The 22,490-nt window shown below is 48.5% G+C and overlaps 1 protein-coding gene across 6 annotated transcripts in view; it reads left to right on the plus strand.

The window, feature by feature from the left end:
• Positions 1-3,593: 3,593 nt before the first annotated feature.
• The window catches only part of NUP58 (nucleoporin 58), a 223,210-nt gene continuing 204,313 nt past the window's right edge, over positions 3,594-22,490 (plus strand). Inside the window, exons 1-2 of one of the 6 annotated variants that reach the window (XM_063951694.1) lie at positions 3,594-3,821; positions 17,657-17,799. In XM_063951694.1, coding sequence (XP_063807764.1) covers positions 3,718-3,821; positions 17,657-17,799 — 247 coding nt within the window. In that variant the 5' untranslated portion in view covers positions 3,594-3,717. Of the gene's footprint in view, positions 3,822-5,658; positions 5,824-17,656; positions 17,800-22,490 lie in introns of those variants that run through there. The other 5 variants (XM_063951691.1, XM_063951690.1, XM_063951695.1 and 2 more) reach the window with 5 other exon arrangements.

Below are 22,490 nucleotides of genomic sequence, written 5' to 3' on the forward strand. Positions count from 1 at the left end.
ATAACAACTTTCCACGTGAGATATTTGAGATCCACGGTTTTAAGTGGTTCAAACCAATGTGATTTTAGGAAACTCAACACCACATTGAGATCCCAAGGTGCCACAGGAGGCACAAAAGGGGGCTGAATATGAAGCACTCCCTTTACAAAAGTCTGAACTTCAGGCAGTGAAGCCAGTTCTTTCTGGAAGAAAATCGACAGAGCCGAAATCTGGACCTTAATGGAACCCCAGGAACAGTAGATGCGTCGTAGGAACCAGCTGCGACTTTGGAATATTCAGAATCCAGCCGTGCTGTTGTAGCACTTCCCGAGATAGTGCTACTCTGACAAACAACTGCTCCCTGGACCTCGCCTTTATAAGGAGATTGTCCAAGTACTGGATAATTCTTTCGGCCATTACCTTGGTAAATACCCTCGGTGCCGGGGACAGACCAACGGCAACGTATGGAATTGGTAATGACAATCCTGTACCACAATTTTGAGGTACTCCTGGTGAGGAGGGTAAATAGGGACATGCAGGTAAGCATCCTTGATGTCCAGTGATACCCTGAAATTCTCCAGGCTTGCAATAATCGCCCTGAGCGATTCCATTTTGAACTTGAACCGTCGTATATAAGTGTTCAAGGATTTCAATTTTAGAATGGGTCTCACCGAACCGTCTGGTTTCGGTACCACAACATTTTTGGAATAGTAACCCCGGCCTTGTTGAAGGAGGGGTACCTTGATTTCACCTGCTGGAAGTACAGCTTGTGAATTGCCACCTGTACTAACTCCCTATATCCGAGGGCAGCAGGCAAGGCTGATGTGAGGTAACGGCGAGGGGGAGTCGCCTCGAACTCCAGCTTGTATCCCTGTGATACTACTTGCAGAACCCAGTGATTCACCTGTGGGCAAGCCCACTGGTCCCTGAAGTTCCCGAGACGCGCCCCCACGGCACCTGTCTGTGGAGCCCCAGCGTCATGCTGTGGACTCAGAGGAAGCGGGGGAAGATTTTTGATCCTGGGAACTGGCTGTCTGTGCAGCTTTTTCCTTCTTCCCTTGTGCAGAAAGAAGCGCCTTTGGCCCCCTTGCTTTTCTGAAGCCGAAAGGACTGTACCCGATAATACAGTGCTTCCTTAGGGTGTGAGGAAACCTGAGGTAGAAATTTTTCTTCCCAGCTGTTGCTGTGGATACGAGGTCCCAGAGACCATCCCCAAACAATTCCTCACCCTTATAAGGCAGAATCTCCATGTGCCTTTTAAAGTCAGCATCAACTGTCCACTGCCGGGTCTCTAATACCCTCCTGGCAGAATGGACCTTGCATTAATTCTGGACGCCAGCCGGCAAATATCCCTCTGTGCATCCCTCATATATAAGACTACGTCTTTAATATGCTCTATGTTAGCACCATATTCTCCCTGTCTAGGGTATTAATATTATCTGACAGGGTATCAGCCCCTGCTGCAGCAGCACTATTCATGCTGAGGCAATTGCAGGTCTCAGTATAATACCTGAGTGTGTATATACAGACTTCAGGATAGCCTCCTGCTTTTTATCAGCAGGCTCCTTCAAAGTGGCCGTATCCTAAGACGGCAGTGCCACCTTTTATGACAAACGTGTGAGCGCCTTATCCACCCTAGGGGATATCTCCCAACGTGACCTATCCTCTGGCGGGAAAGGGTACGCCAGCAGTAAATTTTTTTTTTTTTATCGGGGGAACCCACGCTTCTTCACACACTTCATTCACTCATCTGATGGGGGAACAAAACACCGGCTGCTTTTTCTCCCCAAACATAAAACCCCTTTTATGTGGTACTTGGGTTAATGTCAGAAATGTGTAACACAATTTTTATTGCCGAGATCATGCAATGGATGTTCCTAGTGGATTGTGTATATGTCTCAACCTTGTCGACACTGGAGTCAGACTCCGTGTCGACATCTGTGTCTGCCATCTGAGGCAACGGGCGTTTTTTGAGCCCCTGATGGCCTTTGAGACGCCTGGGCAGGCGCGGGCTGAGAAGCCGGCTGTCCCACAGCTGTTACGTCATCCAGCCTTTTATGTAAGGAGTTGACACTGTCGGTTAATACCTTCCACCTATCCATCCACTCTGGTGTCGGCCCCACAGGCATTTATCGGCATCTGCTCCGCCTCCACATAAGTCTCCTCATCAAACATGTCGACACAGCCATACCGACACACCGCAAACACACAGGGAATGCTCTGACTGAGGACAGGACCCCACACAGCCCTTTGGGGAGACAGAGAGAGAGTATGCCAGCACACACCAGAGCGCTATATAATGTAGGGATTAACACTATCACTGAGTGAATTTTCCCCAATAGCTGCTTGTATAAACAATATTGCGCCTAAATTTAGTGCCCCCCTCTCTTTTTAACCCTTTGAGCCTGAAAACTACAGGGGAGAGCCTGGGGAGCTGTCTTCCAGCTGCACTGTGAAGAGAAAATGGCGCCCAGTGTGCTGAGGGAGATAGCTCCACCCCTTTTTCACGGACTTTTCTCCCGCTTTTTTATGGATTCTGGCAGGGGTAATTATCACATATATAGCCTCTGGGGCTATATATTGTGATTATTTTGCCAGCCAAGGTGTTTTTATTGCTGCTCAGGGCCCCCCCCCCCTCAGTGACCGGAGTGTGAAGTGTGCATGAGGAGCAATGGCGCACAGCTGCAGCTGCAGTCTTCTGCCGCCGATTTTCCGGACCATCTTCATGCTTCTGGCTCTGTAAGGGGGACGGCGGCGCGGCTCCGGGAACGAACACCAAGGACGGGTCCTGCGGTCGATCCCTCTGGAGCTAATGGTGTCCAGTAGCCTAAGAAGCCCAAGCTAGCTGCAAGCAGGTAGGTTCGCTTCTTCTCCCCTTAGTCCCTCGTTGCAGTGAGCCTGTTGCCAGCAGGTCTCACTGTAAAATAAAAAACCTAACATATACTTTCTTTCTAGGAGCTCAGGAGAGCCCCTAGTGTGCATCCAGCTCGGCCGGGCACAGAAATCTAACTGAGGTCTGGAGGAGGGGCATAGAGGGAGGAGCCAGTGCACACCAGGTAGTACCAAATCTTTCTTTTAGTGTGCCCAGTCTCCTGCGGAGCCGTCTATTCCCCATGGTCCTTACGGAGTCCCCAGCATCCACTAGGACGTCAGAGAAATTATAGTGTTTGTGCCCACTTTGCCAGTGTATTTCATGCCCAAAACAGCGTTGGGCTAAGCAAAATACAAGTGGGTCATATGCAAGGGACCCTACTCTGTTGATTTCAGGTGTCAAATTTGTGACCCAAGACTCATTAACCCTTGCATAACTGAATGATCTGAAAAAGAAGCTGGAGTTCGAATAACAAGTGAATAAGAAGCTAGAGCTTGAATAAGAAGTGAATAGCAAGATGTAGTGTGCCTTGAGGACTGCAGTGGCTGGGAATCCCTGCCCTAGAGACAGGTCTCAGAGTAACCCCCTGTACACATATACAGGAGCGGCCCTGCAGTGTAGGAGGCAAGAGAGATTACACGGGTTTGTATATGGTAAGCAGCCCTGTGTGCAATGCGGTCAGTGTGTTCTTTGCGAGACACTCGCGCGGCAAAACAGCTGCGGTCGCGGTCCGTGTGACATCAGCGCAGCGTTAGGCAACGTCATCAGCCGGTGCCTGTTCCCGGAAGGTCCCGGATTCTCTGAGTTTGAATTGTTTCCGGTGTCGGTCCCTCGCGCGGAGGGAACGAGCATCTTCCGGCTGCACCATGGCCACCGGATTCAGCTTCGGCACCCCGGGCGCCACCACCACGACGCTGAACGCCACAGTACAGGCTGTGCCATTCTCCTTCGGAACAAACCAGCCTGCCAGGTGAGAGGAGCAGGAGGAGGGGGGGGTCTCACATGGCAGCAGGGGCTGAGCATCCTGTCTGTCACCCTGGCCTACAGAAGCCCGTCCTCATTCCTGGGCGCAGTGTGTGTCTGCAAATGCCCCATGGTACAGTGTAGCCTCTCATTCTGTCTCTGGGACGTATACAGGTGGTGTTATTATTATTCCCTGGGCTTTATAAGTAGGGAGAGAGCTACAGATATAAACAGAGTGGCCAGGATTCTGTATGTGTCAGTGTTTGTGTATTGGTCAGCACATACTCCATTGCAAATGATGTGTGTATGTATATCTATCTCAGATTAAGAAGAAGAAGGGGGGGACGTGGGGCATACTGTATCCCGAAGCCCCCTGGCTGGAGGACACTGTCATCACTAGCTTTCCCTTTTATGCAGCAGCAGAACCAGGCAGCCAGAATGTGAGCAGGACCTTAAAGGTATAAAGGGTTGCAGAAAAAATGCTGGCTGCCACAATCGGCGTTCAAGATACCAAAATCCCGACAGCCTGAATCCTGGCACACCAGGGCTATTTATTATTTATTATTATTTATTACCAGTTATTTATATAGCGCACACATATTCCGCAGCGCTTTACAGAGAATATTTGGCCATTCACATCAGTCCCTGCTCCAGTGGAGCTTACAATCTATATTCCCTATCACATGTACACACACACATTCACACTAGGGTTAATTTTGTTGAGAGCCAATTAACCTACCAGTATATTTTTGGATTGTGGGAGGAAACCGGAGTACCCGGAGGAAACCCACGCAAGTACGGGGAGAATATACAAACTCCACACAGTTAGGGCCATGGTGGGAATCGAACCCATGACCTCAGTGCTGTGAGGCAGTAATGCTAACCATTACACCATCCGTATTTCCACCTGTGGGTGTCCATGACTCCCATACAGTGGGAATAGATCCTGTGGTGAGTCACTGAACCCGCAAGGGAACTCTTAGCGCTCGCTACACTGCCGGCATTTTGGTGGACAGGATGCCGCTGTCCGGATATTCTTTTAAAAATACTGTGAATCTGGGACGGACTGAGCTCATTCTACATAACTCCAAAGAGGAGCTGTAAACAATAACTTTCTTCTCTACAGGTGCCACTCTTATAATTCCTATATTTTTTTTAAGTTTTTTTACACATAATAAACTCACAGCACTCATCATCTATTTTTAATAGTATATCCCAAACAAATTGAGCAGCTCTTTCAATACACATAAAGCGCAGTTTGTATAGATTGTAAGCTTTCAAGCAGGGCCTTCCTATCTCTGTCTGTTTTTACCCAGTTTTGTTCTATTACTGTTGTTCTAATTGTAAAGTGCAACGGAATATGCTGCGCTGTATAAGAAACTGCTAATAAATAAATATTTTTCTATGCTGTCAGGATATTGACAGCTGGCATCCCGTCCGCAGGTAAATCGTATGTATTCCGTATAAAGACATTGTAAAGTATAAAAATCGTGATATAGGGTGTATAAATTTGTAATCAGCTGACAGTTATGTGAATTGTTTTAACTGATAAAATATAACAATTTAATAAACTTTGAAGTACAACTTGCCAGCGTTTTCTTTTCTTGCCTTATGAAAGGATAGAGTATTCCCTGTATTTTTAGAGAGCTGCAGGCAAGTTGTTTCAACACTGAGTATTTGATTGGAACATGGGTTTTTCTTTTTTAATTGACCTTTTAGAAATAATTCTGATTTGGGTGTCTGTTCATTTGTTACCGGTTACATGTTAGAGTAATACGAGCACTTTCCAGTAGATGCCTGATGTGTCCATTGCATCAGAATTCTGCATTGTGATGTCACTGCTTAGTTTGCATTGTATCAGAGGGATGAATATGTCCAGCAAGTTAGTGGCTAAACCAGGGTTTTAAATGTAGATTCTTGACTGCTGGTGGTTTTGAGACAGACTGAAAAATGGGAAGGAAAAGCGACTTACTTCAGAAAAGCAAGAGAGGATCTGTTTCAAATTTTAGGTAAATGTATATTGAGCAGTGGGTTCTGGACATGGTCATTGACTTCTAATGTAAGTAAAGTGTAGGATCCTTGTTTCTGCAGCGGGGTACACTGGGTTCCACAGGGATAACATCGGGGTGTAGAGTAGGATCTTGAGTCGAGGCACTAGCAGGCTAAAAGCTTTGACTGTTCCCAAGATGCTCAGCGCCGCCGCCTCTATAACCCCGCCTCTGTGCACAGGAGTTCAGTTTGTAAGTTGGTGCCGTGCAGGCAGCTAACAGGGAGCAGTCCTGAAAAGAGCTTTTAAAGTGAAGATAGAAGACTTCAAGGGCTGCAGCAGAGGCAATGTCAGTGCTAGATGTCATTCTGACATCTGCTGCAGCTCCCTCACCTTCCCCAGCGACGCTGTATACTCCCGTGTCCCTGGTTGCCGGGTACTTACAGTGGAGGCTCCGTATCGGTAAGTCATGTGCGCATACTCACCGAAGCTCTCCGGGACCTAGGCGGGTCCCACTGGAAATTCCGATCCCGCGCGGCCATTAGGAGGTGGGCCGCGCGCGCTGGCGTGGACACTGTGTCAGTACTTGGACCCCACTAGACCACCAGGGCAGGGGCACAGGTCGGTTTACCTACAACCCGTTTTCTTATGACCCACAATATCCGGTGGTGAAGTCCAGCAAGGGGATAAGGCTCTGACCTGTAGCCCCTCCCCCAGCCCAAGGGCGCCATTTAGAATAAATGTTCCTTGCCCTGGAGCTGCAGCTCTCCCTCTCGCTCACTCCCTGTCAGCGTTTGGGCGCCATCTTCACATGTTGAGCTGTTCCTGGGACTGTATGGGCAAAGCCTCCTCTGTAAAGCCGCCTGCATTATCAGCGCTGTGCATTTTACAGGACACTTAAGTATTCTACATGTCTGTTGACAGTGTTAGTTAAGAAAAGGTGCATTACTTCAGGGTTATATAGTACAAGTACCCTGTGATATACATCCAGTCTTTACTGTGCATTGATATATCTATTACCCTATATAGCTTTACTTAGTATTGCTAGTACAGTGCAGTTTTATTGCTTGTCATGATTTCTGCATTGTTCATGTGACTGTGTGTGTGCATATAGCTGCTGCGTGATTTCTACTTCGTGGATCTCACTAAGATTGCTATCCCTATATTCTGTACCCTGAGGCGGGCTAAGTGCGGCAGGGTTATTATTTGATATAGGTGTTTCACAGGATATACTTTTATTTTGTATTTTTCTCTGATTTTCAGTCACTGTATACCGATTGAATCCTCTGTTTGTGCTATCACATTGCAGAGGGGGTTCTTGGTCAGGTATTATACTGCTGATACACTGTGTTGCCAGTGATTTACGCTTTCAGATATGTCAGCTTCTAGGGATGACGGTTCTGTGGCTGATCCCACAATGCGTGGTGGTGACGCTGCAGACATAGATGAAAACATAGCAGTGGAGGGTTCAGGTTATGGGGGTTTCCTACCCCCCAGTAGGGCCGTGGCAACGGGGGTCCATAATGACCCACCTTGGGCTACTTTCTCTACTCTATTGAATACGCTGGTAACTAGACTTAAACCCCCTATGGGACCTCACGTGCCGGTACAGCCACATATTGTCCCTGCGGTTAATCCGCCATGGGCAGATCTCCTGTTCACTCAGTTACAGCAATTGAATCACTCACTGAACAAACAGAAACCTAACCCTCGCCCGACTAAGACCAAGGGGTCCTCTAAGCGGGCCATTACTTCCTCACAATCCACCCATGTTCCAGACACTTCGTCTGATAAAGATGGTGTGTATACTGACCACTCAGACACTGATCCAGATGTTTCTGATGGGGAATCTGTTTCACAGGTGGTTGTTCCTGACCTATTGGAGGCTATCGGGCTGATTCTTCAAATTGATGATGACCCAGAACCTGTTGTTACCTCTAAGAAACCGGATAGATATAAACGTCAGAAGGTTATTAAACAAGTTTTACCTCATTTTGACCACTTAGTTGACATACGTCAGGAATCCTGGGAAAATCCAGGAAAGAAATTCACACCTCACAAGAAGATGCTGGCTCGCTATCCCCTCGCTGCGGAGCTAAGTAAGAATTGGGAAACAACACCGCAGGTGGATTCGCAAGTGGTGCGGCTGGTGGTGTCCTCTACTCTGCCTGTAACTACCGTCACCTCTCTGAAAGAACCGACGGCTAAGCGTGTGGTGGGTTGCTTAAATGCTATTTATACCCTTGCAGGAGCTGTGAATCGGCCCACTATTGCAGCTACTTGGGCTGCAGAAGCTACTGAAGCGTGGGCTCAGGAGCTGGAAGTGGAGCTGCCGTCCAATTTTTATGATAATGCTAGACAATGTCTCTCGTATATTGTCACAGCATCTCATTACATTAAGGAGGCGGCTTCTGATGCCGGTATTCTGGCGGCCAAGGCTTCTACTACGTCCATTTTGGCTCGCCGGATTCTCTGGTTACGGTCCTGGTCTATGGATCTAGACTCTAAGAAAACCCTGGAGGTGCTCCCTTTTAAGACATTCTATTTGGTGAGGATCTCATCAAGACTGTGGCTGACTTAGCTTCTGCTAAGACTGCATGTCTACCTAGTACTGCTCCTTCGGTCCCGAAGGTTAAGAGTACTTCCTTTCGTTCCTTTCGTCCTCCAGGTAAAGCAAAGGGTCAGGCGTACCTGAAGCAGGATCGCACTTCCAAAACCACTAAGCCCAAACCTAAACGTGCCTGGGCTGCCCGTCAGCCTGCTTCCAAATCAGACAAGCCTACTGCATGACGAGACGGGCCTCCCCCTGGGATGGCAAGGAAGGGTATCGGTAGAGTAAGTAAACCAAATAGTTTCTGCTGCGGGGTACACTGGGCTCCACAACGATAGACATTGGGGTGTACAGTAAGATCTTGATCTGAGGCACCAACAGGCTCAAAGCTTTGACTGTTCCCAGAATGCACAGCGCCGCCTCCTCTATAACCCCGCCTCCCTGCACAGGAGCTCAGTTTTGTAGTTGGTGCTGCAGTAAGCAGGCACATAACAGAGGGGCTGCTATAGGCAGCCCTAAGAAGAGCTTTTTTTGAAGAAAAAAGTGAAGACTACAAGGGCAGCAGCGGTGGTAAATGTCAGAAGACATTCACTGCTGCAGCTCCAGCTCTCCCCAGCGGCGCTGTACACTCCCGAGCCCTGGTTGCCGGGTAACTACCAGCAGGAAGCTCCTGTTTCTTCACAGTCAGGTACACACGAAGGGGGCTCTCCAGGATTGCGTGGCCGTGCTTCGGGAGGTGGTAAGTGGGTCCCGCTTGCGGGACCCGGTCTTTATCGCGATACGACGCTGTCGGTGGACACTGTGGCAGTACAGGCGATCCCACTAGATCACCAGGACATGGGTACAAGTCAGGTTTTCTCTCTAAACCATTTTCAGTAGCCCACAGTACCCTGTGGTTTTGCCAGCAGGGGGATAAGGCTTAGACCTGAAGCCCCTCCCCCAGCCCCAGGGCGCCATTTCCCGCAAATGTTCCTGCCCTGGAGCTGCATATCTGTCTCTCCCTCACTCCCTGTCAGTGTCTCAGCTTCACTGTTCCTGGGACTGCTTGGGTAAATCCTCCTGTGTAAAGCCGCCTGGTTGTCGGTGCTGTGACTTTGCATGACACTTAAGTATTCTACCTGCCTTTTTAGACAGTGCTAGTTAAGAAAGAGTGCATTTAGTCAGGGTTTTCTAGTACAATTACCCTGTGATATACATCCAGTTCTTACTGTGCAGTGTTATATCTATTGACTACATAGCTATCTATCTATATCTATATATCTATCTATATCTATATCTATCTATATCTATCTATCTATATATATATATATATATATATATATATATATATATATATATATATATATATATATATATATATAATATACTAGTCCAGTGCAGTATTATTGTTAGTAATAACCTCTGCATTGTACAAACTGTGACTGTGTGTGAATTAGCTAGCTGAGTGGTGTCCATTTCGTGTCTTTCACTTAACTTGCTATCTCTATATTCTATAACCTGAGGGGGATTGGTGCGTCAGGTTTTATATTGATAAAGGATTTTCACAAAGATATACTTTAATACGTATTATTCTCTGTGATTTAGTCACCATATCTCTCCTTTATCTCTGCTGGTGCTGACTACACTGCGCAGGGGTTTGGGTAAGAGGTATTGTGCTGCTGATAATTGTACTGTGTTACCTGATACTGCAAGTTATATCATGTCTGCTTCTGAGGGTAACGGTTCTGGGGCTGAACACACTACAGGTGTTGCTGAAGCCACAGACCCCTATGAGGAAAATATAGCAGTTGGGGGCTCTGGTTCTGGGGGTCCTTGGCCCCCAGTGGGACTGTGGCAATGGGGGTACATAATGACCCACCATGGGCCGCTTTTTCCACGCTTCTACATACGCTAGTTAATAAACTAACACCCCCTATGGGACCCCCTATGCCGGTACAGCCATATGTGGTCCCTGCAGCTAACCCGCCATGGGCGGACGATTTATCTGCTCAATTGAGGAAGTTGATCCAGTCCCTGACTACTAAAAAGTCTGACCATCGCTCGCCTAAGCCCAAGGGGTCCTCTAAGCGAGCGCTTGTCTCCTCACAATCCACTGCTGTCACTGACACCTCGTCTGATGAAGACGGCACTTACACTGACCCCACAGGTTCTGACTCAGATACGGCTGATGGGGAGGGTAGTTCACATGTGGATGTTCCTGATCTTTTGGAGGCTATTAAGTTGATTCTGCAGATTACGGATGATCCCGAGCCATCCGTCCCTCCTAAGAAACCAGATAGGTTCAAGCGTCAGGAGGTGGTTAAACAAGTTTTACCTCACTCTGACCACCTAGTGGATATACGTCCGGAACCCTGGGAAACCCGGGTACGAAGTTTGTGCCTCAAAAGAAGATGCTGGCTAGCTATCCCCTCGCACCAGAGCGGTCTAAGAATTGGGAAACGCCTCCTCCAGTGGACTCACATGTGGCTAGGATGGTGGTTTCCTCAGCTCTACCTGTCACTACCGTCACATCTCTAAAAGAGCCTACGGATAAACGTGTGGAGGGTTGTCTGAAAGCGATTTACACCCTCATGGGTGCTGCACAACGGCCCACTATTGCAGCAACATGGGCTGCAGAGGCTATTGAAGCATGGGCCTTAGAGTTAGAAGCTGAAATCTCTTCTGACCATGCTAGACAATGCTTGTCATATATTGTCACAGCTTCTCGCTATATTAAAGAGGCGGCTTCTGATGCCGGTATCCTAGCAGCCAAGGCCTCTACTACATCAGTACTGGCTCGCCGGATTTTGTGGCTGAGATCCTGGTCTGTGGATCTGGACTCTAGAAAAACCCTGGAGGTACTCCCTTTTAAGGGAGATATTCTGTTTGGGGAGGATTTAAATAAGATAGTGGCTGACTTGGCTACTGCCAAAACTGCCTGTCTGCCAAGTACTGCTCCTTGTGTGTCGAAGGCTAAAGGTACTTCCTTTCGCCCCTTTCGTCCTTCAGGTAAAGCAAAAGGTCAGGCGTACAACAAGCAGGCCCGCACTTCCAAACCTGGTAAGTCGAAGCCCAAAAGAGCCTGGGCGGCCCGTCAGCCAGCTTCCAAGACAGATAAGCCTGCCGCATGACAGGGCGGGCCTCCCTCTGGGGTATCCCAGGGTGGGGGGCCGGATTCTAGGGTATACCCAGGAATGGTTGAAGACCACTTCAGATGCCTGGGTACGGGAAGTCGTCACTCGAGGTTACGCCATAGCCTTCAAAAACCGACCCCCTCATCGATTTTGCCAGACAGATGTCCTGTTGGACAAGACAAAGGCAAACACTCTACATTCGGTGGTACAGACCCTCCTGGATACAGGAGTCGTAGTACAGGTGCCTCTTGCGCAGAGGTAAGATTCCTATAGCAGCGTCACATCAGCAATACCTGAGGTTTGCGATTCGCAACCTCCATTACCAGTTTCGGGCATTACCTTTTGGTTTAACAACGGCTCCGCGAGTCTTTACAAAAGTCCTGACGGTGATGACGGTGGTACTCCGCTGTCAAGGGGTCAGGATACTGCCATATTTGTACGACTTGTTAATCCTGGCAATTTCCCCAGAACTTCTCCTGCGTCATCTAGATGTGACGGTCGGGTTTCTGCTAGCCCATGTGTGGCTTATCAACTGGAAGAAGTCATCCCTGATCCCTGCTCAGAGCATGGTGCATCTGGGGGCACTATTGGACACTCACAACCAGTGGTTGTTCCTGTCTCTGGAGAAAGTCCTGAAACTTCAGGACAGGATTCGTTGCTTTACTATCTCTTCCGCAAATGTCGATACATTCGGCGATGCAGGTGCTGGGCCTCATGGTGTCAGCATTCGACATGGTGAAGTACGCTCAATTTCACTCTCGCCCTCTCCAGAGGCTGATTCTAGCCAAGTGGGACGGCCTGCCTCACCGGATCAGGTCTCAAATGATCTCATCGACTCCAGCGACAGACGGACCTCCGCTCTGGTGGCTCCGGGACCAACAACTGTGCAGGGGCCGTCCGTTCTGGATATCCGACTGGGTCCTGTTGACGACAGATGCCAGTCTAAGAGGTTGGGGTGCGGTGCTGGAGCAACACTCCCTTCAGGGGCGGTGGACCAAGGAGTCCCTCTTGATCAATATTCTGGAGTTGCGGGCGGTCTTCAATGCCTTGAACCTAGCCCAGCATTTGATTCAGAACCGTCCTGTTCAAGTGCAGTCGGACAACGCCACCACAGTGGCTTACATAAATCATCAAGGCGGCACTCGAAGCCGCCTAGCAATGAAGGAAGTCTGATGGATTCTACAGTGGGCAGAACGCCATCTACCGGCCATATCAGCAATATTCATTCCGGGAGTCCTGAATTGGGAAGCAGACTTTCTCAGTCGTCAGGACGTGCATGCCGGCAAGTGGGGCCTCCATCCAGAAGTGTTTCAACTCCTAGTGGAAAGGTGGGGCCTCCCAGCGGTAGATCTGATGGCGTCTCGACACAATCACAAGGTTCCGGTCTTCGGAGCAAGGACAAGGGATCCTCAAGCAGCATTCGTGGATGCGCTGGCGGTACCGTGGAGGTTCTGGTTCTCAGACCTGCAAGGCCTATCGTCAGAGCGTCCAATTTTACTTCCACAACGCCCAGACCTCCTCGTTCAGGGCCCCTGTGTCTACCAGGACCTAGCTTGGCTGTCTTTGACGGCGTGGCTCTTGAAGCTTCCGTCTTAAGGGCTAAAGGGTTTTCTGAGGCGGTCATTCAAACTATGTTGCGGGCCCGGAAACCGGCTTCTGCTCGGATTTACTATAGGGTCTGGCATTCTTACTTTGTTTGGTGCGCATCTAACGATTAAGACGCTTCCAAGTTTAGTATAGCCAAGTTGTTGGATTTTCTTCAGCAGGGCCTGCGTCTGGCCTCCCTCAAGGTTCAAATATCTGCCTTGTCGGTGTGGTTTCAGAGAAAAATTGCGACCTTACCTGATGTGCATACCTTTACTCAGGGCGTTTTGCGTATCCAACCTCCGTATGTCCCGCCTGTGGCTCCTTGGGACTTGTCGTTGGTTTTGGAGGCGTTACAAGAGTCTCCGTTTGAACCTCTTGGTTCAGCTGACCTTAAGTGGCTTTCCCTTAAGGTGGTGTTTCTGCTGGCTATTGCTTCTGCTAGAAGAGTGTCGGATTTGGGTGCCTTGTCCTGTAGTTCCCCATATCTGATATTTCACCGTGACCGGGCGGTTCTCCTGCTCACATTACGGCCCATTCTACTCGGTCTGTAGGACCTTCTTGGGCAGCCCAACGTGGTGCGACCCTTGAAAATTGTGCATGGCGGCTACGTGGTCCTTTGTGAATACGTTCATAAGGTTCTATGCCTTCGATACTGCCGCTTCCCAGAATGCTTCCTTTGGAAGCCGGGTTCTTGTGCCCGCTACAGCGCGTCCCTTCCCATAAGGAACTGCTTTAGGACATCCCCATTGTCCATTCCTTGTGGAGCCCAGTGTACCCCGCAGCAGAAAACGAGTTTTATGGTAAGAACTTACCTTTGTTAAAACTCTTTCTGCGAGGTACACTGGGCTCCACAAGGCGCCCACGCTGACGCACTTAGCTTCTTTGGGTTGGTATGGCATTAGCCGCTGACACGTCTTCTGTCGTGAGTATGCGGTATTGTGGCTACTAACCGTTGTCTTCTCTTTTCCTGCTACTGCATTGGACTGGTTAACTAAAAACGGAGATCCTGAGCAGGGAGGCGGGGTGATATAGGAGGCGGCGCTATGCATTCTGGGAACAGTCAAAGCTTTGAGCCTGTTGGTGCCTCGGATCAAGATCCTACTCTACACCCCATTGTCCATTCCTTGTGGAGCCCAGTGTACCTCGCAGAAAGAGTTTTAACAAAGGTAAATTCTTACCATAAAACTCGTTATTTAAGTTACAGTATTTTAAAAGAATTATGTATTATTGTTTTACTTTATTTGTTTACTTGACCATTAAAAAAAAAATCCAATTTAAGTTAAAAAAAAGTTTGAATCAAAAAAATTGATTTAAATAAAATATTTAAATTAAAAACTGTTTTTGTTTTTTAAATCATGATATTTTTTTTTCACACCCTGTCCATAAGCAGCCTGAATATTTTGATATTTTATTTTTCTTTGTACTTTTCACTTTGAGTGAGCTGCGCTGGGCATCCTATAAGACACCTGCATTGCTACTCCACCAACCCAGCGCTGGTGGCCTCAATGCAGCGACTTTGGCGTGATCCCTCTTGCACACAGTCTCGCGGCTTTCACCTCGTTTTGAATGCAGGAGTTGGTTCTCACCAGTGACTCCAGTTTCCGCGGAGGAGTGGGGGGGGGGGGGGGGGGCAGTGGCATCCCAACTGACATTAAAGGGTCAGGTGAGACGCCTTTCCGATCGACGTTCTGGAACTCAGAGCAGCGTTCCAGGCTCTTAAACTAAGACAACGCCACTGCTTCAGCATCATCCGGTCCAGGTGCCGTCCGACAGTGCGTCAGTGGCCGCCTGCCTAAACAATCAGGGCAGCACTCAGTCACTCTGCCATGAAGGAGGTGACTTACCTTTTCAAGTGAGAAGCGCGTCATCTTCCGGCTCTGTTGGTATTCATTCCCAGAGTTCAGAATTCTGAGGTAGAATTCTTATGTCGCCAGGACGTTCGTTCCAAAGAATGGGCTCTACAACCAGATGCTTTTCAGCTTCTGGTGCATTGCTGGAGCCTACCGGACATAGGCTTGATGGCGTCATGCCTAAACCACAAGCTGCCAAGGTACTGCTATAGCACCAGGGATCCGGGGCCTCTTCTGGTGGGTGCCCTGGCAATTCAGTGGGGATTCAATCTCATGTCCATCTTCCCACCGATCTCGCTCATTCCACAAGTTCTCCGCAAGTTCAAGTTGGAAGGTGGCACTGTGATCTTGGTAGCTCCTGATTGGCTGAGGCGTCCCTGGTATGCAGATCTTCTAGGCCTTTCCATCGACCCTCCCCTGCATCTTCTTCCGCGACCGGATCTTCTATCACTGTGCCTGCATCCGGACCTGTCTCTGCTCGTTTTGACAGTGTGGCTTTTGAGACATCTGTAGCAAGAGCCAAGGGTTTCTCCAGGGCGGTTATTTGCACTATGTTGAATGCCCGTAAACCAACATCTGCCAGGATTTCACTGGGTCTGACGCACTTATTTAGCTTTGTGTTCGGCTAGGGGCCATAATCCCAGGGTGTTTCAACTCTCTTGAGTATTTTCCTTCCTGCAGGCGGTTCTGGACACAGGCCTACACCTTTCTTCCTTGAAGTTCCAGGTGTCGGCTCTTTCTGTACCCTTTCAGCGAGGGATAGTATTGATGTCAGATGTCCGCATGTTTCTTCAGGATGTCCTTCACGTGCAGGTGGATTCGTCTGACCATTTGCCCCACCTATGTGGCGGCCGATATTCCTGTCCAAGATGTGGTGCGAGCTCATTCCACAAGGTTGGTCGGTACTTGTTGGGCGGCCCACGGTGGTGCTTCGGCAGAGCAACTCTGCAAGGCGACTACTTGGTCTTCTGCCCACGCTTCTCTCTGATTTTATTTTCTTGACACCTTCACCTCCGAGGATTTGAACTTTGGGCAGAGAGTTCTCCGCGCAGCTCAGGAGTGTCCCCTTCTTAGGGGCATTGCTTTGGGACATCCCAGTATAATCCCTGTGTCCCTTTTATGGAGCCAGAAGGAAATGAGATTTATGTTCTTACCTTGTTGAAGCTATTTCTTCGAGATCCATAGGGGACGTGATGCCCACCCTGATGCACAGGGCTGCTGGGAGTGACCTTGTGTTTGGTTATCCTGTCCCTCTCCTTTGGTATGTTTGGTTCTGAGTGTGTGTTCCCGTCTTCCTTCTCGCTCATGCCTTGGGCATGCGAACTGAACAGGCCTTCTTGGGGGTGGGGTATAGGGGAGCAGGAGCCTGGGATGCCTGCTGTAAAGAATTCTTAACGGTTTGGTGTCCTACTGTCCAGCCTATACCCCAGCGTAATTCCTGTGTCCCCTATGGATTTCGAAGAAAGAACATTTTTGATACCAGGCAGCCCATGCTCCTCCTCCCCTATACCCCACTCGCAGATAGGCCAGTTCAGTTAGCAAGCCCAAGGCATGAGTGAGAAGGAAGACTGGTGTATGTACACACACACCCAAACATACCAAAGAGAGGGACAGGATAACCAAACACATGGTCACCCCAGGCAGCCCTGGATGTCAGGGTGGGCACCTTGTGCCCCCTATGGATCTTGAAGAAAGAGATTTAACAAGGTTAGAACATAAATCTCCTTTTCTGGTTTTGAATCCTATTTTATAAAATGGTCAAGAAGTGATGTAGTCAAAAGGACACCGATAGCGTTGACAGATATGATAGCGACATTGTTAAAATGTCGACAGAGTTGCCAGAGGATAGGAGGCCTGACCCTGCAATGACTGTCACATGACCGCCGGGACCTGAAAGATGCTGCTGCAGCCGTCGGGAGAAAAGCATTTGGTCACCAGGGGACGATATGTTGACATTCTAACATGTCTACACTTTATCAGTGTCTCCATGATGAAAGTTGACATGATGACCATGTTGTCATTGTGACTGTCGACATATCGTACCCAATTTGGTGGAGCAACCTGTGTTGGTCTGCTTTATCTAGATTGACCAAAAACATCCATCCAGTCCGCTGCCAGGTTACATGCCCAACATGGTGAGGGTTTAATTGACGTTTCCGGTTACTAACTTTGGGTAGATAACTGCAGTTGGAAGCCTGGTGTGTGCAAAAGACTGCATATACTGTACTTGGTGCACTGGTGATGAAGACTTTTTGCTGAAAATAAATGGGTAGATACACTGCTAAAAAAAAATATCTAGCCAACAGTTAGAGGAAGGGTATTCATTCAAAAGAAATAATTTTGGACTGTTTTGCACATTTACTCTCGATTTAACAATGTCAAAAAGTATACAAATGTGTTTTCAATAATATGTGAATGAATTCAACACTATTTTATTAATCGTTTAAAATGCATCAGACATTGAACTAATTGATAAAAAAAAAAAAAAAAGCAACATACATCCTGCACCATACTTACCAACTTCATAAAAACCCTCTACGGGAGAGTCCCAGAGGTTGTAACCACGTCCAAGGGCCAAGGCAGGCTTGGTACTACTATTGTGTCATCGAGTAGAGAGAGGTAGTGAGGGAAAATATTTCAAGATGAGATCTGAAATGTATGGGGGAGGGGCGATGTTTGTTAATAATGAGGGCGAGTTGTTTGAAAATGGAGAATATCAGCAATTATGTATTTTGTTTTATTTCTCTCTTACAGTAACACTGGTGCGACCGGGTCACCTTTTGGTGGTTTTAGTACGCCTGCAACCCCAGCAACAAGTGCAGCTGCCACGGGGGGCCCTGCAAGTATTTTTGGAGGAAAACCTAGCACTGGATTCACATTAGGCGCACAAAATCCAGGTACCCATCGTATTACCTTTTTGGTTTAATGATACATGTTTTACATTGAATCAAACCCATATTCTAATCCATTTAAAGGATACACTGGTTTGTAGTTACAGGCTGCATCCTAATATTATATTCTAAAAATGTCAGCATCTGCTTGGTGTAGAAAACCGTTCTAACCTCGCTACCTCTGCTTTAAGTAACATTCGGGTCAATGTACTATGCTTGTAGAGAGGTAAAGTGCCAGCCAGCTCCTAACTGCCATGTTACAGGCTGTGTTTGAAATATGACAGTTAAGAGCTGATTGTTTGGTACTTTCTCTGTCCACCTTATTTCTCCCCAAAGGTTAGTACATAGACCCCATAACGGTAATGTTGCTACTAATTTATTATTTAACTACTTTTGATATTGTAATTCAGTCAGTGGACTACTGAATAGAATGGAGACTGGTCCTTGTAAAACAATTGTAGGTGTCAGTCTTTCTGGAATCAGTCCAGTTGAGAGTTGTTCCACTTATGCGGTTTTCTCATTATACAAATTCTATAGACGTTTATTTTGTCTAATTTTTAGAACGGGTATTTCTTTTGTTATATCTAAAGCACTGTACCCTTTTATGCTAAATCATAAATTTTATACATTTGTGCATGTTACTCTTAACTAATCCATAAATCCTAGGAAGAGAAGTATTGCTTGGCTGTGTTAACCTTTTAAATACTAAGGGCAGTATTCAATTGTTTATCTCCCCCGATCTCCCATGTCTGCTTCCCAAAAGCTGATGTAGAGGGTGACTCTGTTAGCTGCGGGAGTTGCTGGAGCAGTGGCACCAGCCTCTACGACTGTTCCATAGGAAGGCCCCATGGAGGTATGAACAGTCTGCCTAATGTAATGTACGGAAAAATGCAGACGGCTAATTGAATTTTCCCCTTAGTTTCTCTGACGTCCTAGTGGATGCTGGGGACTCCGAAAGGACCAGGGGGATAGCGGCTCCGCAGGAGACTGGGCACAAAAGTAAAAGCTTTAAGACTATCTGGTGTGCACTGGCTCCTCCCCCTATGACCCTCCTCCAAGCCTCAGTTAGATTTTTGTGCCCGAACGAGAAGGGTGCACACTAGGTGGCTCTCCTGAGCTGCTTAGAAAAAAGTTTAGTTTTAGGTTTTTTATTTTCAGTGAGACCTGCTGGCAACAGGCTCACTGCATCGAGGGACTAAGGGGAGAAGAAGCGAACTCACCTGCGTGCAGAGTGGATTGGGCTTCTTAGGCTACTGGACATTAGCTCCAGAGGGACGATCACAGGTACAGCCTGGATGGGTCCCAGAGCCGCACCGCCGGCCCCCTTACAGAGCCAGAAGACAGAAGAGGTCCGGAAAAATCGGTGGCAGAAGACGTCCTGTCTTCAATAAGGTAGCGCACAGCACCGCAGCTGTGCGCCATTGCTCTCAGCACACTTCACACTCCGGTCACTGAGGGTGCAGGGCGCTGGGGGGGGGGCGCCCTGAGACGCAATATAAACACCTTAGGGGGCAAAAAATGCATCACATATAGCTCCTGGGCTATATGGATGCATTTAACTCATGCCTGTTTTTACATAAAAAAGCGGGAGAACGGCCGCCGAGAAGGGGCGGAGCCTATCTCCTCAGCACACTGGCGCCATTTTTCCTCACAGCTCCGTTGGAGGGAAGCTCCCTGACTCTCCCCTGCAGTCCTGCACTACAGAAACAGGGTAAAACAAGAGAGGGGGGGCACTAATTTGGCAGATAAATCTATACAGCAGCTATATAAGGGAAAAACACTTATATAAGGTTATCCCTGTATATATATAGCGCTCTGGTGTGTGCTGGCAAACTCTCCCTCTGTCTCCCCAAAGGGCTAGTGGGGTCCTGTCCTCTATCAGAGCATTCCCTGTGTGTGTGCTGTGTGTCGGTACGTTGTGTCGACATGTATGAGGAGGAAAATGGTATGGAGGCGGAGCAATTGCCTGTATTAGTGATGTCACCCCCTAGTGAGTCGACACCTGACTGGATGGTCTTATGGAAGGAATTACGTGATAGTGTCAGCACTTTACAAAAGACTGTTGACGACATGAGACAGCCGGCAAATCAGTTAATACCTGTACAGGCGTCTCAAACACCGTCAGGGGCTCTAAAGCGCCCGTTACCTCAGGTGGTCGACACAGACCCAGACACGGACACTGACTCCAGTGTCGACGGTGAGGAAACAAACGTATTTTCCAGTAGGGCCACACGTTACATGATCACGGCAATGAAGGAGGTTTTGAACATTTCTGATACTACAAGTACCACAAAAAAGGGTATTATGTGGGGTGTGAAAAAACTACCCGTAGTTTTTCCTGAATCAGATGAATTAAATGAGGTGTGTGATGAAGCGTGGGTTTCCCCCGATAAAAAACTGCTAATTTCTAAAAAAAATTCTCTGACGTCCTAGTGGATGCTGGGACTCCGTCAGGACCATGGGGAATAGCGGCTCCGCAGGAGACAGGGCACAAAATTTAAAAGTTTGACCACTAGGTGTTGTGTACTGGCTCCTCCCCCTATGACCCTCCTCCAAGCCTCAGTTAGGTTTTTGTGCCCGTCCGAGCAGGGTGCAATCTAGGTGGCTCTCCTAAAGAGCTGCTTAGAAAAAGTTTGTTAGGTTTTTTATTTTCAGTGAGTCCTGCTGGCAACAGGCTCACTGCAACGAGGGACTTAGGGGAGAAGAAGTGAACTCACCTGCGTGCAGGATGGATTTGCTTCTTAGGCTACTGGACACTAGCTCCAGAGGGACGATCACAGGTACAGCCTGGATGGGTCACCGGAGCCGCGCCGCCGACCCCCTTGCAGATGCCGAATAGAGAAGAGGTCCAGAAACCGGCGGCAGAAGACGTCTCAGTCTTCATGAGGTAGCGCACAGCACTGCAGCTGTGCGCCATTGCTCTCCGCACACTTCACACCAGCGGTCACTGAGGGTGCAGGGCGCTGGGGGGGGCGCCCTGGGCAGCAATGTAATATACCTATTCTGGCTAAAATATATCACATATAGCCCCTGGGGCTATATGGATGTATTTAACCCCTGCCAGGTTCCAAAAAAACCGGGAGAAGAAGCCCGCCGAAAAGGGGGCGGGGCCTATTCTCCTCAGCACACAGCGCCATTTTCCTGCCCAGCTCCGCTGCGAGGAAGGCTCCCAGGACTCTCCCCTGCACTGCACTACAGAAACAGGGTAAAAACAGAGAGGGGGGGCACTTATTGGCGATATTTATAATATTTGAGCTGCTATAAAGGGAACACACTTATTAAGGTTGTCCCTATATATATTTATAGCGCTTGGGTGTGTGCTGGCAAACTCTCCCTCTGTCTCCCCAAAGGGCTAGTGGGGTCCTGTCTTCTATCAGAGCATTCCCTGTGTGTCTGCTGTGTGTCGGTACGTGTGTGTCGACATGTATGAGGACGATGTTGGCGTGGAGGCGGAGCAATTGCCTGTAATGGTGATGTCACCCCCTAGGGAGTCGACACCAGAATGGATGGCTTTGTTTATGGAATTACGGGATAGTGTCAGCACGCTACAAAAGTCGGTTGACGACATGAGACAGCCGGCAAACCAGTTAGTACCTGTCCAGGCGTCTCAGACACCGTCAGGGGCTGTAAAACGCCCTTTACCTCAGTCGGTCGACACAGACCCAGACACTGACACTGAATCCAGTGTCGACGGTGAAAAAACAAACGTTTTTTCCAGTAGGGCCACACGTTATATGATCACGGCAATGAAGGAGGCTTTGCATATCTCTGATACTGCAAGTACCACAAAAAGGGGTATTATGTGGGGTGTGAAAAAACTACCGATAGTTTTTCCTGAATCAGAGGAACTGAATAAGTGGGTTACCCCAGATAGAAAACTGCTAATTTCAAAGAAGTTATTGGCATTATACCCTTTCCCGCCAGAGGTTAGGGCGCGCTGGGAAACACCTCCTAGGGTGGATAAGGCGCTCACACGCTTATCAAAGCAAGTGGCGTTACCGTCTCCTGATACGGCCGCCCTCAAGGATCCAGCTGATAGGAGGCTGGAGAATACATTAAAAAGTATATACACACATACGGGTGTTATACTGAGACCAGCAATCGCCTCAGCCTGGATGTGCAGTGCTGGCGTGGCTTGGTCGGAGTCACTGTCTGAAAATATTGATACCCTGGATAGGGACAGTATTTTACTGACTATAGAGCAGTTAAAGGATGCATTTCTTTATATGCGAGATGCACAGAGAGATATTTGCACTCTGGCATCAAGAGTAAGTGCGATGTCCATATCTGCCAGAAGAAGTTTATGGACGCGCCAGTGGTCAGGTGATGCGGATTCCAAACGACATATGGAAGTATTGCCGTATAAGGGGGAGGAATTATTTGGGGTCGGTCTATCGGATCTGGTGGCCACGGCAACGGCCGGAAAATCCACCTTTTTACCCCAGGTCACCTCCCAGCAGAAAAAGCCGCAGGCTTTTCAGCCGCAGTCCTTTCGTTCCTATAAGAACAAACGAGCAAAAGGACATTCCTATTTGCCCCGAGGCAAAGGAAAGGGTAAGAGACTGCAACAAGCAGCTCCTTCCCAGGAGCAGAAGCCCTCCCCGGCTTCTACAAAGGCGTCAGCATGACGCTGGGACCTTACAAGCAGACTCAGGGGCGGTGGGGGGTCGCCTCAAACATTTCAGCGCACAGTGGGC

Source organism: Pseudophryne corroboree, chromosome 2, assembly GCF_028390025.1.
Source record: "Pseudophryne corroboree isolate aPseCor3 chromosome 2, aPseCor3.hap2, whole genome shotgun sequence".
NCBI lineage: Eukaryota > Metazoa > Chordata > Amphibia > Anura > Myobatrachidae > Pseudophryne > Pseudophryne corroboree.